The following is a 16358-nucleotide window of genomic DNA, read 5'->3' on the forward strand; positions in this document are numbered from 1 at the left end:
ATGTGAGAGCAGCATAATGTAGAGACTGAGACCCTTATTCCAATGATGCATCACTTACTGAGATGTCTGCTGTCATTTTGATCAAATCAATTTTTCTCTGCTGCAGATCTAGCAGTTATACAGAGCTCACTAATATGCTGGACAACCTGGCCGCAGGCCAAGTAGTCATCTAATGATCATCTACTGCTGATTAACAGCGATTTTATAAAAGCTACACTACGCAGCCCAGTAAGTGACACATCACTGGAATTGGGGTCTCTTTTACTTCATCATGCTGCTCTCAGATTAGGTGTCCCTTTAGGGGTGTCATAAAAAAAGAAAAAAGTGCCATTAGGTACAAGGACACAACTACTTCATTGCTCTCTATGCTAGACTATTTGTGAAAAACAGAATTGCTAATGGAGAAGAGAAAAAACTTCTTTACTTCCTTCTGCTGGGATCTGCTCCAGGATTTCGTAGGAAAAAAAAAAAAAAAGACAGGACCAAACAGCCAAATGCAATAACTTTCTGTATAATTAGCTTAAAGGTACACATGTTGGAATAGCTGCTAACAAAGTATAAAAAAGCAGGTATAAAATAACACTGAAATGATTTGCAATGTTCACGGTCTGGTGGTCTAGCTTACCTTGTTCATCGACAGATATGTTACGAATTATAACTGGAGTGGAGTACGCTGGCAAAAGTAAAGGCAAATTGGAAGGGACGGCATATCCACAAGGCACAGGAACAGAATAACCACTAGGCACCCGGGGACAAGCGCTGTCTTCCACAGACAGAGACTCTTGGGAAGTCGACTCTCCCTCTTGAAAGGGTGTAATATCAATAACAGAATAAGGGTTCACTTTTTTTGGTGCGGTATTCAGATCCGTTTGTGCTGGCGAATCTTGCAGTGTGGGTTCACAATCATCTTCTAATAGGTGATCTAAGGCATGGAAATAGACAGTTATATCCATGAAATTATATTAACAATTCCCAACATATGCCCTGAAGACATGTTATATATCAATGAATCATTCAAAGAGGCTGTAGCGCACTGCTCATCAGTACGAGACGACAATAAACAGCATCCACACTATGCAAGAAAAAGCTACGCAATTCTCTAATAGAGTGAATAAAAACAACAATTCAGAGACATCACTTTAGGATTCAACACACGGAAAAGCATCAGACTTTACAAGAAAAATAACCATACCTGGAGGATCGGGGAGCTCCAGCTCCAGGTCAATTATATCGTCCTTAGCCATCTGAAGTGCCTGCCGATCAGCTTCTGGAGCATCATCCCCACTATCAAAATCAAATTTCTCCCCTTCATCCTCGTCCTCATCAGCAGCATTTTCAAGGACTGAAGCACAGAAATAGGACATTTTGCTACAACAGCTTCATGAGGGGGCACATACTAACAGATTAAATTAAACCAGATTGTAGTCAAGGCTGGATAAATGTACATTCCTCACATTGATATGCAAATGATGAATAAATTCAAACTAAATTTCAAAATATCTAAAATTATCCCACTTCAAGTATGAGCGTCAAGCACAGATTTACGCGCGGTGGTGGAGTCACACATGCATGTTACTCTCGCGAGCATCACATTGTGTCGTCCGGACCGGCCGTCCTCTCCTCTACAGACACGGGTTGGCTGCATAGAAATACATGAAGCTGATCAGCTCCTGTCAGGAGAGCCGCCGGCAGGTCCGGGTAGTGCGATGCGATCCTTGCGGGAGTAACATGCAAGTGTGACTCCAGCGTTACAATGACATACATGCATCCAGTAGGGACTGTCACAATAATCCTACTCACAGAATATTGGTGTGGGATGGCCCTGTGAACCAGTCTAGTCCACATTCAAGGTAAACTGACAGCTCAGCGTTACATTGATTTGGTAGTGGAACTAGTGGTTCAGCAATTTCTTTAAAACATTCACCCCCGGGGAATTTTTTGGTTTTCATTTTCATTTTATTTCTTCCTCTTCTTTCAAGAGCCATAACTTTTTAATCTTTCTATCCATAAATGTGGCCTTGTTTTTTGCAGTATGAGTTGTACTTTTCAATGACATAATTCATTCTGCCAAATAGTGTACTGGAAAATGGGAACAAAAATTCCAAGTGTGAAATTGTAAAAAAAAGTGCAATTCCACAATGTTTTTTTGTTTTATGTACCATGTTCAATATATGGTAAAACTGACCTGGCAGTATTATTCCCCAGGTCAGTATGAGTGCATAAATGCCAACCATACAGTATACAGTTTGTTTTGTTTTGTTTTTTTTATTTAAGTGGTGAAAGAAATTTTGAAATTTGTAAAAAAAAAAAAAAAAAAAATAAAAAATATATTTTATATATATATATATATATATATATATATATATATATATATATATATATATATATATATATATATATATATATATATATATATATATTTCCCTTTTGTTGCCATTTTCTGAACGAGGTGATAACAAATGTGTATTATTCAGCTGTTTTTTGTATATTATATTTTTAATGGGGAAAAAGGGGGGTGATTTTAATGTTTCTGTTTTCTTATTTCTTTTTCTTTTTACTGGATTTAATAGTCCCCTTATGGGACTTGAAGCTGGGATAGTCTAAACACATAGCCCATACAGAGCAGTGCATCACCACTGCTCTGTACAGCAGAAATCACGATCTCCTATGAATGCCGGTTCGCAGCCGGCATTCAGAAGACAATCGTGATGACAGGCACAGGGGTCATCAGCTGATCCCCAGCTGGTATGACAACCTATCAGCACTCCTTGATCAAGTGGCAGACGCACTATTGGGAGGGATCAATGACGTGCTTCCTATCAGCGTGTGTTAAATACAGATATCAGTGATTGACAGAGGCATTTAATCGGTTAATAGTCATGGATGAATGTCAGATCCACCCGCAGCTGTTAGAAGCACAGGATGGTAAGCCAGCCATCAAGTGTGGGGAAAGATGCGGCTCATGTGGACCCGCATCAAAGGCAGGGAAATGTCTCATGACCTAAATATAAAAGTTATCGGTCGTGAAAGAGTTAAAGTGTCCCAGATGCTGTTTTTTCACTATGATAATGCCAAGCTGCATGTTGTTCATGGTACGGTGAGCAACTTGCATGGCCTAAACATGTTACCATGGCCTGCAGCAATTCCAGACTTGGCTTCAATTGAACATTTGGAACATGATTGGTCGACAATAGCAAAGCAAGCCGCTAGTAGCAGCTCTTGACAATTTGGCTACCCTAGAGCATTCAGCATGGCAGAACATTCTTCAGACGACCATTAACCTTAATGATAGCAGCCAAGGCCTGTACGTGTATGTAATTCTGCGAGTAGTGCTCATGATGAATAAATCGAGAAGTTTTGAAAGTTAAGTTTCCATTTGATGATTATTTGCATATTAGTAAAACAGCTATTGATCCTGTGTGTTCCATAAATTGTCTTTCTTCGTGTTGTAACTACAATGTTAAGGATTATATAACCATTGGGGATTGAAAAATCACAAGAAAAGATGCTTCTTCTCAATGTGGAAGGAGTGTGAGTGCTATCCCAACGCACATCAAAGGATTAAAAATAAATAAATCCTTTAAAAGGGTTATCCCACTAACAACAGTTATTGCCTACCCACAGGACAAGTGCTAAATGGATGATCACTGGGGGTCTGACAACCGAGACCTTCACAATTATGAGAACAGTTGTGCTGTGTCCTCCATTTGAATGGAGCAGTAGTGGGCATGTATTCTTTGATTGATGGAGTACTAATCATCCACATCAAAAGAAGATGGGCTGGGTTACTGGCCTCACTGTGGGGGTTAAGGATAGGCAGTACATGTCCATGAGACCACTCGCTGCTCATTAGTATATAGAGGGAGTGGTATTCTAAGGCCATATTCAATAGTACGGTATTAACCAGGGGCTGCAGGGTTGTAAGGGACAGATTGTTTGGATGCTGACAAAGAAAACCATGGTGGTAATGGTTTAGCTGCAGGAAACCTGATGACAGGTTCCCTTTAATTATATTCTTCTATATAATATTCATGCCATAATGATATGTCTATACATAATAGACAAAGAGATTAATTGTAGAAACACATGTTTAAAAAATGGTCTTATAAAAAAAGCATGTCCGGCTTCTCAATCCAACCATTGTGATGTGCTTTTGTGGTGGATGAGCTGTGTGGCCTGCCTCAGAGTGTCAAGCACCAGTGACAAGGGAGCCTTGATGGGAACAATTCCCATTCTGTCTTTAGCTCTTTCCACAAGGCTGCCCCCTCACATCACCCTGCTCCAGTGAGTCCCCTCCTGTGAACAATGAGCCACCAGGCAGCGCCTATTTCATTTAATGAGCTATTCTACAGCAGAACACGTCCATACTGTTCATAGTGTTCTCTCCGCTATCTTAGGTTACATCGCACAGCCGGAAGCACAAACACACGTATGGAAAGGGTTCTGAGGTTTACACAAAATAATCATGGAAAACATTTTTCACACTTCTCTAGGATTTAAAAGGCCTTAGAATTTGTAAAGAACAAATGGAAAATGGTATTATGGTTTCAGCAATAAAGGTTATTCTTTGTAAACCAGAAGTTTATACAATGTTGCTAAATATTTTCACAACTAATTTCTCATGGTTTTCATAATCTCTGCTAGATCAGACTCAATTGGAACTGCCATTCTTCACTTTCTGGGAAAAAAAGTACACAGTACTGCCCATGTGATGGGCAGACATGTGCCCTGCTTTGCCATCTGTCCTAACCACGCAACACTATGAACCCATCACAGCACCACAAGATATCCATACACTAGATATAAACAAGGAGTAACTAGAACCGACATCTTACAAAGCCAATACGGAAAGAATACACCAATATTCTACACCTTTCCATTACAATCCAAGCCACTTGTTACTTATTCATTTTATTTTTCAGCTTGACAAAATTTATGCTACCTTTTAATATTACCAAGATAAAAGATGGTGGTTGGATGTTATAAGATTCTATGTAGAAAGGCGAGGAGAGGATGAAGGAGAAGCTCTGCCTCTCGCTCCTCCCTTCTATCTCTCACTTCTCCCTTTGCCTCTGCCTTCTCCCTCTTACTCCTCCCTCTTCCTCTAGCTCCTCCCTCTTCCTCTAGCTCCTCCTTCAACCTCTCACCCCTCCCACTCGCTTCTCCCTCTGATCTGCCCCTCCCTCTTGCTTCTCCCTCTGCCTCTCACACCTCCCTCTTCCTCTAGTTCCTCCCCCTGTCTCTAGCTCCTCCATTCCACAATAGATTCTTGTTAGTAATAACCGCCATCACTTATATTTTAGATTGACAAACTTTATGCTAACTTTTATGTATTATATATATATATATATATATATATATATATATACACAGTCATATGAAAAAGTTTGGGCACCCCTATTAATGTTAACCTTTTTTCTTTATAACAATTTGGGTTTTTGCAACAGCTATTTCTGTTTTATACATCTAATAACTGATGGACTGAGTAATATTTCTAGTTTGAAATGAGCTTTATTGTAGTAACAGAAAATGTGCAATCCGCATTTAAACAAAATTTGACCGGTGCAAAAGTATGGGCACCCTTATCAATTTCTTGATTTGAACACTCCTAACTACTTTTTACTGACTTACTAAAGCACTAAATTGGTTTTGTAACCTCATTGAGCTTTGAACTTCATAGGAATGTGTATCCAATCATGAGAAAAGGTATTTAAGGTGGCCACTTGCAAGTTGTTCTCCTATTTGAATCTGCTATGAAGAGTGGCATCATGGGCTCCTCAAAACAACTCTCAAATGATCTGAAAACAAAGATTATTCAACATAGTTGTTCAGGGAAAGGATACAAAAAGTTGTCTCAGAGATTTAAACTGTCAGTTTCCACTGTGAGGAACATAGTAAGGAAATGGAAGAACACAGGTACGGTTCTTGTTAAGCCCAGAAGTGGCAGGCCAAGAAAAATATCAGAAAGGCAGAGAAGAAGAATGGTGAGAACAGTCAAGGACAATCCACAGACCACCTCCAAAGACCTGCAGCTTCATCTTGCTGCAGATGGTGTCAATGTGCATCGGTCAACAATACAGCGCACGTTGCACAAGGAGAAGCTGTATGGGAGAGTGATGCGAAAGAAGCAGTTTCTGCAAGCATGCCACAAACAGAGTCGCCTGAGGTATACAAAAGCACATTTGGACAAGCCAGTTACATTTTGGAAGAAGGTCCTGTGGACTGATGAAACAAAGATTGAGTTGTTTGGTCATTCATAAAAAAGTTATGCATGGAGGCAAAAAAACACGGCATTCCAAGAAAAGCACTTGCTACCCTCAGCAAAATTTGGTGGAGGTTCCATCATGCTTTGGGGCTGTGTGGCCAATGCCGGCACCGGGAATTTCGTTAAAGTTGAGAGTCGCATGGATTTTACTCAGTATCAGCAGATTCTTGACAATAATGTGCAAGAATCAGTGACGAAATTGAAGTTACGCAGGGGATGGATATTTCAGCAAGACAATGATCCAAAGCACCGCTCCAAATCTACTCAGGCATTCATGCAGAGGAACAATTACAATGTTCTGGAATGGCCATCCCAGTCCCCAGACCATAATATCATTGAAAATTTGTGGGATGATTTGAAGCGTGTTGTCCATGCTCGGCGACCATCAAACTTAACTGAACTGGAATTGTTTTGTAAACAGGAATTTTTCAAATATACCTTCATCCAGGATCCAGGAACTCATTAGAAGCTACAGGAAGCGACTAGAGGCTGTTATTTTTGCAAAAGGAGGATCTACAAAATATTAATGTCACTTTTATGTTGAGGTGCCCATACTTTTGCACCGGTCAAATTTTGTTTAAATGCGGATTGCACATTTTCTGTTAGTACAATAAACCTCATTTCAATCCAGAATTATTACTCAGTTCATCAGTTATTAGATATATGAAACTGAAATAGCTGTTGCAAAAACCCAAATTGTTATAAAGAAAAAAGGTTAACATTAATAGGGGTGCCCAAACTTTTTCATATGACTGTATATATAAATATATATATATATATATATATATATATATATATATAATAGCTATATATAATTGCCTTATTCTGTCTGTCTGTCTTGCGCCAAAATTGTATCACGGTGACAGTGTCACCGTGACAGTGTCGTTAGCGTGACAACTGTCGGATTGGCCGCTGGGCTCGGCCTGGCCCCGCCCCTTCCCACGGATTGGCCGCTCGCCTCGGCCTGGCCCCGCCCCCCGCATGGATTGGCCGCTCGCCCCGACCCTCCGCACGCATCGACTGCTCGGCCACGCCCCTTCCCCCGAATTCAAACGAAGCCCCGACTCCCCCAGCCCAGACATAACCTTGCGATGCTGGGATCGTGACGGAGCCGGTGTACGCTGGTAACCATGATAAACATCGGGTAACTATAGGAAGCGCTTCGTATCATGGTTACCAGCGTACACCGGTGCGGTCAATAATGAAGTGTCATGCAGCGGTGAAAGAGTTAAAGACACTGCAAGACACTTCATTATAGGCAGCGGGTACCCCCAGAAGAGAGAAGACAGAAGAAAGAAGACCCCGCAGTCATACTCACCAGACGCCGACCGAGAGCAGGTGAGCGCATCAAGGTCCTGCAGCGGCGGAACACACACACACACACATAAGAACAGACACACACACATCAGATCACACTCACTCACTCTCACACACACCTATCAGATCGCATCCACACACAACAACATCCAGTGATATCGCTTTCTTCTCGGCGGCAATACTGTGCGTGCAGTGACCTTCCAGGACCTGCCGGAGGATCACATGGCCGGAAGCATGTGGTATCTCCGGATGTTGTTAGTGTGTGAGCGCGTATGTGCGATATCGTCAGTGTGTGTGTGTGTGTGTGTGTGTGTGTGTGTGTGTGTGTGTGTGTGTATGCGATCAGATGTGTGCGTGTATGCGATCAGATGTGTGCGTGTATGCGATCGGATGTGTGCGTGTATGCGATCGGATGTGTGCGTGTATACGATCGGATGTGTGAGTGTCGGCAGAAGGCAGAGGAGCACGGCGCGCAGCACAGCTGCTGGGACCGTCCACCGGAGGGCACAGGGAGAAGTGGGGTGTGAGTGTATGCGATCAGATATGTGCGTGTATACTGTCTTATGTGTGACTGTGGAGCACGATGGGGAGTGCGCAGCATGGGGGATGGAGCACAATGGGGGGTGCGCAGCATGGGGGATGGAGCACGATGGGGGTGCACAGCATGGGGGATGGAGCACGATGGGGGGTGCGCAGCATGGGAGATGGGGGGTGCGCAGCATGGGAGATGGAGCACGATGGGGGTGCACACCTCCCCCCAAAACACACACACACCGCCACACGCGCACCGCACAACACAACACACCACACACTGGGAACCACAGTGAAAACCACAAACACCGCCCTACACAGACAACGCCGCACACACACACAACACCCAATACACAAACACCGCGGCATACATAAATATACGCACATACCGCGCAACACACACACTGTACAAAACATACCTCCCCCAAAACACACACACGCACTCCACACCCACACAAACCGCGCAACACACACAGCACCACACACACAGAATGCTGCAGACACACAGCGCTCCACAAACAACACAACACACACAACACAACAGACAAACAACACTGCTGTCACCCCCCCGCACACCCAGACAACACCCAGAACATTTACAGCGCCCTACACAAACACTGGCAACTACACACAACAACATCGATATATATATAACAAAAAACATACATTAACTACACAATACGTAAATTCTAGAATACCCGATGCGTTAGAATCGGGCCACCTTCTAGTGTATATATATATATATATATATATATATATATATATATATATATATATATATATATATATATTATTACCAATGCAGAAGATGCAGTTGTTGTTTTTTTTTAAGATTCTAAGCAAAAAGGGGGAGAGAGGGGGAAAGAGGAGCCCTGCCTCTCACTCCTCTCTCAGCCTCTCCCTGCTCCCTCTCATCCCTCCGTCTGCCTCTAGCCCCTCCGTCTGCCTCTAACCCATCCCTTTTACAATAGAATCTTGTCAGTAATAACCGCCATCTCTTATCTCAGTAATATATAAATCTTTATACACTGAAAACTAATTTTACCCAGGAATTGGGAATTTTGAGAATTAAAGATCAGTCCAGGTGGAGAAATAAGAAAATTTGCTTGAATATTTTTTTTAGGCCATTCAAATTTCCTGAACAGATAAAATATTAAGAACGTCAGCTCAAGATGCAAAAAAATAAACCATCACTGAGCCATAGATCAAGAAAAATGAGAACACTACTGGTTGCGGAATACGTATGCAAAACGTATGCCCCTTTTGTTTGGGCAAACGTCTGATTTTTTTTTAACCCCTTAGGTAAAAGTAAACCTATACATGTTTGGTGTCTACAAACTCGCACTGGCCTGAAGCATCACAACAACACATCAGTTTTACCATATAGTGAACACAGTGAATAAAATATATCTCAAAAGCAATCGTGCAAGCGCGCTTTGTTTTGCAATTTTTCCACATTTGGAAATTTTTTTGCTATTTTCCAGTATACTATATGGTAGATCTCATGGTTTCATTTAAAAGTACAACTCGTCCCGCAAAAAATAAGCCCTGACATGGCAAGATTGACAGAAAAATAAAATAGTTACGGCTCAAGGAAGAAGGGGAGCAAAAAAAAAAAAAATGGAAAACATAAAATCGGCCGGGGTGAAGGAGTAATTTCATATATTTCTATGAAGCTATCATGCCCAGGTCAGAATACCTATGGCCAGTCCGTTCTTGAACCGATTTATAAGAACATATTAATACACCCTGAAAAGGAGCAGAACACCACAACTGCTCAAATGAGTGGAGCTGCACTGCAGTACCCAAGATCAGCCACTAAACAGTATAGCGAAGCAGTGGTGTTCCGCTCTATAACACTGTTTATATCCATGCGCTGACTTAATTGTAGGCATCAGCTGAGGTCAATAAACTGATGAAAAAAATCTCGCTGGGTGTTTTATAAAATAAACATGTTGTAAAGTATAACAAAATCGAAAGGCATGAAGTCTGTCATGTAATAGAAAAGTTAGGTTATGTGCACAAGTATTTGGAGCTTACTGGACAGCTTGTTATGATTAAATAAATGAATGAAAAAGAAACGGCATGGGGTTCCCCCAATTTTTAAAACCAGCAAAGGAAAAACACACAGCTGCAGGATGATAATATCAGGCTGAGAAGGTCCATAGTTATTGGGACCTTCCCAGCCTAAAAATACCAGCCTGCAGCCGCCCTCGAAATGGCACATCACATTAACCCTGCTGTTCTGTTCGGCCAAAAATAACTGAATTTGAAATTTGATTTTGTTTTAAATATTCATTATGCAGTTCCTCATTTGAGGGGTTCTTACTATGGGTTGGTATTTTTTTTTTGTTAACTATTTTCAAAAATAACCGTAACATAAGTGTATAATAAACCCGAACAGAACAGCAGGGTTAATGCACCAATTCTGGTGTTTCGCCTTTGTCCTAGTTTGGTGGCAATCGGCGTAATGGTATTAGGGGTTGACTATTTTATCAAGAAAAAAAAAACAAAAAACAGAAAAAAAGAGAAAATAGGGTAAGATGCAAAAACAGGCCCAGGGCACAATATTGTTGTCTGAATCAAACCATCACATTGGTTGTATAAATAACATTTAAATAATGGATGGCCGGTGTGATACAAAGGGTAAATAGGAACAAATGTATATATAAACACAAAAGAACGTAAACAGGACGTCTGCAAATTGCTCCATGGTGTGAAAAAATGGGAGTCTCACAAAGGGAGAACAAAGCTAAATGCAAACAAATGAACAGACCGAGATGCAAAAGTCAAATAACCACACATAACTATTATAAAATGTTTAATATACTGTACCTATAAACCATGCAGGAGCATAGTTACCATATAAATGTGCGCCTGGGACACTCAGGGGGAATTTGACACTCATATGGACACTAAAGGGTGCTTTACACGCTGCGACATCGCTAACGATATATCGTCGGGGTCACGGTGTTTGTGACGCACATCCGGCGTTGTTAGCGACATCACAGTGTGTGACAGCTAGGAGCGACAATCAACGATCGCAAAAACGTCAAAAATCGTTGATCGTTGACACGTCGCTCCTTTTCATAATATCGTTGGTGGTGCATGCCGCTGGTTGTTCGTTGTTCCTGCGGCATCACACATCGCTATGTGTGACACCGCAGGAACGACGAACATCTCCTTACCTGTGTCTACCGGCAATGAGGAAGGAAGGAGGTGGGCGGGATATTCCGCCCGCTCATCTCCACCCCTCCGTTTCTATTGGACGGCTGCCGTGTGACGTCACGGTGACGACGCAGGAACCGCCCCCTTAGAAAGGAGGTGGTTCGCCGGCCAAAGCGACGTCGCAGGGAAGGTAAGTCCGTGTGACAGGTGTAAGCGATGTTGTGCGCCATGGGCATCGATTTGCCCGTGACGCACAATCGACGGGGGCGGGTACGCTCGCTAGCGATATAGATAGCGATATTGCAGCGTGTAAAGTGCCCTTTAGGCTATGTGCCCACGCTACGGAAAATTCAGGGAATTTGCCACGATTTTTTGGCAGAAATTCCGCGGATTTTTCAAAAATCCACAATACAGCGAGTCTCCAGCCATTTCTATGGCATTTTGGAACTGCTGTGCCCATGCTGCGTTTTTTTCCGCAGCGGAAATAATGCGGATTTCCCTGCGGAAAAATCTGCAGCATGACAATTATTCATGCAGATTTTTCCGCACGATCCCATACTTACCTGCCTTGATAGAAGACACCAGGAGGAGCGCAGTGGAGCCAGGAGCAGGAAGCAGGAGGTGGGCGGGGCCTGCACGAGCTCCGGTCATATGACAGCCAGAGCTAGTTCAGGTCCACCCACCTTCTCCTGCACATTGCAGATAGACACAGCCGGAAAGTGAAGTGCTGCGTGATGGAGGTAAGTATGAACGCCCCGATCACTCCAGCACTTGTTCTGCATTGAGGATGCAGTGCCGAAGCCATGGTACTGTATCCTCAATGCAGAATGCCCGCACCATATCCGCAGGACATTCTGCAAATAAACCGCAACATTGAAACAAAGTTGTGCTGCGGTTTTCTGGGAGCTCCTGCAAAATGTCCTGCGGATATATCCGCAGGACACTTTCCCCGTGGGCAAATAGCCTTAGGCCAAATAGGTTATCATCTCTCACTATAGCATTCACTGTTGTCTAGAACCATATGCAAAAAAAAAAGCAAGCAAAACTGCAGCAAAAACACAATATTTTTTACACCTGTGTTTTTATAGCATTTTGGACTGACTTTATTAAAGTCAATAAGTGCAAAAAAATGCTGCAAAAACACTGAAAAAATTGACATGCTGCAGATTATTTTCTGCATCAAAATCACAAATAAGCAACGTGTGCATGACACTTCAGGATTCTCATTGACTTTGCTAGCATCAGGATTCCCCTCAGGTTTTGTGACAAATCTGCACTCAAAAATGCTTTAAAAAAACAATAAAAATGTATTGTGTGCACACTTTGCAGCATGTTCTACCTTCAGGTGGTGGAGGAGGGAACTCCTCTATATCTGTGTTTTCCAGACTTCCCATCCTCCCAGTCTTTTCTTTTCAGCATAAAATGCCATCCTGTAGTTAATACATAAAGTGATGTAAAATATGTATTATAGTGATTACTTAAGTAGAGATAATATGTCTGTGCAACCATTTTTCAAGTTGTAAATAATTTGCAATGGCAAACAGGCTAAAGCTATGTCCGCACACTGCGTTCTGGTTTGACAACAAAAACGCACCCTCTGGCAGACTCTTGACAAATGTAAACACTGCGTCTGACAAAAAAAAGGCGGTAAAAACGCATGCGTTTTTGATGCATTTTCACTGCGTTTGGGCTGCGTTTTGGACAGTATGTTTTTAAAGGAGAAATAAAATATGATATGATAGGATTTGATAGATAGCTAGAATACATAGATAGATAGAGGGATATATAGAAAAAATAGAAAGAATAGGTAGCATGATTGCCCGCAGACAGAGACAGAGCCATGCGATTAGAATGAACTTGGGTGAACCTCTAAAGTCATTGCTGCGACACAGGCAGTAGTGCGGGGCCCACAGATGTGACGTCAGAGTTTCACCCGAGTTCATTTTCATCGCGCGGCTCTGTCTGTGTTGCAGCCTGATTTGTGGTGAAGGACTCACCTTTGACCACAAATCACCTGAGCAAGGGCACCGCTGATCGAGTGGCTCAGTTCAGTCACTCAGGTGATTTGCTGTCACAGGTGGAGGACTCCAGACGTAGTCGCGGGTAACCTGAGTGACGTCACCTCTGATAGCGCAACTCACTTCAGTTGCTGTGGGGAGCTCACAGCGAGCGGTCGTGCTCTATGGCCGCTTGCTGAGAGCTTCCGATGTAGCAGAGCTGGAAGCGTCGTGGGACCTTGAGGGGATTACGTCAGACATTGAGGGGTGTTTGGGGGTTAATAAAGTGGTGAAAGAGTGTGTTTTTTTTGTTTTTTATTCCAAATAAAGGATTTTTTGGGTGTATGTGTTCGTTTACTTTCACTTACAGCAGTGTTTCTCAACTCCAGTTCTCAAGACCCATCAACAGATCAGGTTTTCCTCAATATTAGACAAGGAATAATTCCATCACCTGTGCAACCTTAATGAAAGACTGAAAACCTGATTGAGGAAAATCTGAAAACATGATCTGTTGTTGGGTCTTGAGGACTGGAGTTGAGAAACACTAACTTACAGCTTAACCATGGGGGGGGTGTCTCATACACCTGCCATGATTAACCTAGGACTTAGTGGCAGCTATGGGATGCCATTAACTCCTTATTACCCCAATTTCCAACGCACTAGGGTAATCGGGATGAGCCAGGTAAGGTCCCGGGACTGTCACATCTAATGGATGCAGCGATTCTGGGTGGCTGCTGGCTGATATTTTTATTCCTACAAAACGACCTTCATATGTTTTTCCATACTCTCATATAATACCGAGACTGTATACATTTCTGATAAAATATACATTTTATTTCATACATAATTTTAAACATGATATTACAAAGATACAATTGGGGCAGAATAAGGTACAAAAATGTGCATAGATAAAAACTGCAAGAAACTGGGGGGGCAGTCTAAAAACGATAGGCCTCTCCACTCTGAGAATACCAGCCTCCAGCTGTGAGACTTTATCTTGGCTGGGTATCAATTGGGGGGGACCGCACGTCGTTTGTTTTTTTTAATTATTTATTTATTTATTTTACTGCACGATATAGACCAGACCACCGGCAGCTGTGATTGGTTGCAGTGAGACAGCTGTCACTCAGCATTGGGGCGTGTCTGATTGCAACCAATCATAGGCGCCGGTGGGCAGGGGAAGCAGTGAATATGAGATGAGCCTAATGAGTGGCCGGCACTTTCAGAAGCAGTGGGAGCAGTGTGACAGCCGCGCCGCGTCGGTGATTGGTGAGTATCAAAGAGGGAGAGAAGGGAGAGAGGGAGAGACTGACAGAGAGAGAGACCGACCGACAGAGGGAGAGAGAGACCGACAGAGAGAGAGGGAGAGAGAGAGACCGAGACCGACAGAGAGAGAGAGAGAGTCCGAAACCGACAGAGAGAGAGGGAGAGAGAGAGACCGTCAGAGAGAGAGACCAAGTGACCTGTATTTTTGTTGACAAGAACAGATGCAAAATGCAACTAAAATGCAGAGCAAACACAGCTAAATATTTTGGTTGCGTTTTGACGCACCTCATTCATTTCAATGATTGGAAAATGTTCACAAAACGCAATGAAGAAGTGACATGCTGCTTTTTTTATGCAACGATTTTGACAAATATTTGTTAAACAACACGCTGCCTAAAAAAAGCAACGTGCGAATGGAAATTTTGACTTCTTATTGACTTTGCTGGGGAAGCAAAACACATGCTTTTTATCATTGACACGGTGCAGTTTGAAATGCAACCAAAACGCAAGAAAAAACGCAACGTGCACACATAGCCTAAGGAAATTGAAAGGAATTGAAAAAAAACTGACATAACTTATGACATTGTCCAGATTCTGTTGAATTCTAAGGAGAACTATAAAATTAAAGGGTTGATTCAGTTTCAATTTTTTGTGACCAAAGGGGTAAAGACTAGTGATCAGCAAACCTGAACTTTTTACAGCAAAAGTTCAGGTCCCCATTGAGTTATATGGAGTTCGGAGTCAATAAAACTCAGAATTACAAGAATGAGCGCCACTACAAATCTGAAATTTGTCCGTTTATTGGTGGGGAAATTTAACCGCAGATTTCATGCACTGCACTGGAAAAGAATTATAACCATGCAGAGCGAACACTCTCTAATCACATGGTCTGGATACTCAGGGGTGGACACTGACAACAAAAGGCCTGTGTGCAGAACGTGTATTTGGGCCCCTCGTCATGCCCCTCGTGTGTATCCCAATAAATCTATGAAATATACACATTACACATACATATTACGCATTTACACACGTTAAAGGGAACCAATCACCAGGATTTTCGTATATAACGTAAAGCCAGTGCTATATTGGCACTATCAGGCTGATTCTCTACATACCTTTAGTGGTCAGCTCAGATGTTTAGGTTTTGAAATCCAGGAAAGTAAAGTTTATAAAATCGGCAGCTGCTTGCGTGACAGCAGCTGAGGATCAGATAATATCTGGTCGGGGGTATTCATACTTATCCCCTCCCCCTGTTAGAATTTTACTTGTGAATAAAAAGTAAAAATATAAAAAATTGCCATCTTGCCCACTCAAAAAATAGGTTGTGTCTCATGACAAGATAAGAAATAATAAAACATTTATTCTTAGGTTTTTGTAAGTAGTAAAACACAATCTAAAAAAATCTACATAAATCTTGTTTCCTTGAAAAGGCAAAAAAAACAAAGGGTTAATTCCACAATGAACAAATATCGATGCTCTGTGGCAACATACAAAAATAAACCAGTGATCTCATTTAAATGCCTAAAAGCCGCTTTATACACTACAATATATCTTACGATGTGTCGGCGGGGTCACGTCGTAAGTGACGCACATCCGGCATTGTAAGGTACATTGTAGTGTGTGACAGGTACGTGCGATTGCGTGTTAAAACGTTCATCGCACGCCCGTCGTTCATTCCTCATGAATTGAACGTCAGATTGTTCATCGTACCCGGGGTAGCACACATTGCAGTGTCTGACACCCCCGGGAACGATGAACAGATCTTACCTGCGTCCAGCGGCTCCCGGCCCACAATGCGGAAGGAAGAAGGTGGG

General features: G+C 42.4%; 1 protein-coding gene across 6 annotated transcripts in view; it reads right to left on the minus strand.

Moving 5' to 3' along the window:
- Window positions 1-16358, minus strand: part of ARHGEF10 (Rho guanine nucleotide exchange factor 10) — a 291401-nt gene that overhangs the window by 182569 nt on the left and 92474 nt on the right. For 5 of the 6 annotated variants that reach the window (XM_075340320.1, XM_075340323.1, XM_075340321.1 and 2 more), the window contains exons 2-4: window positions 12621-12711; window positions 1193-1342; window positions 626-922 (exon numbers count right to left, since the gene is read on the minus strand). In XM_075340320.1, coding sequence (XP_075196435.1) covers window positions 626-922; window positions 1193-1342; window positions 12621-12675 — 502 coding nt within the window. In that variant the 5' untranslated portion in view covers window positions 12676-12711. The remainder of the gene's footprint in view (window positions 1-625; window positions 923-1192; window positions 1343-12620; window positions 12712-16358) is intronic. The other variant, XM_075340324.1, reaches the window with a different exon arrangement.

Source organism: Anomaloglossus baeobatrachus, chromosome 3 (assembly GCF_048569485.1).
Source record: "Anomaloglossus baeobatrachus isolate aAnoBae1 chromosome 3, aAnoBae1.hap1, whole genome shotgun sequence".
Classification (NCBI taxonomy): Eukaryota; Metazoa; Chordata; class Amphibia; order Anura; family Aromobatidae; genus Anomaloglossus; species Anomaloglossus baeobatrachus.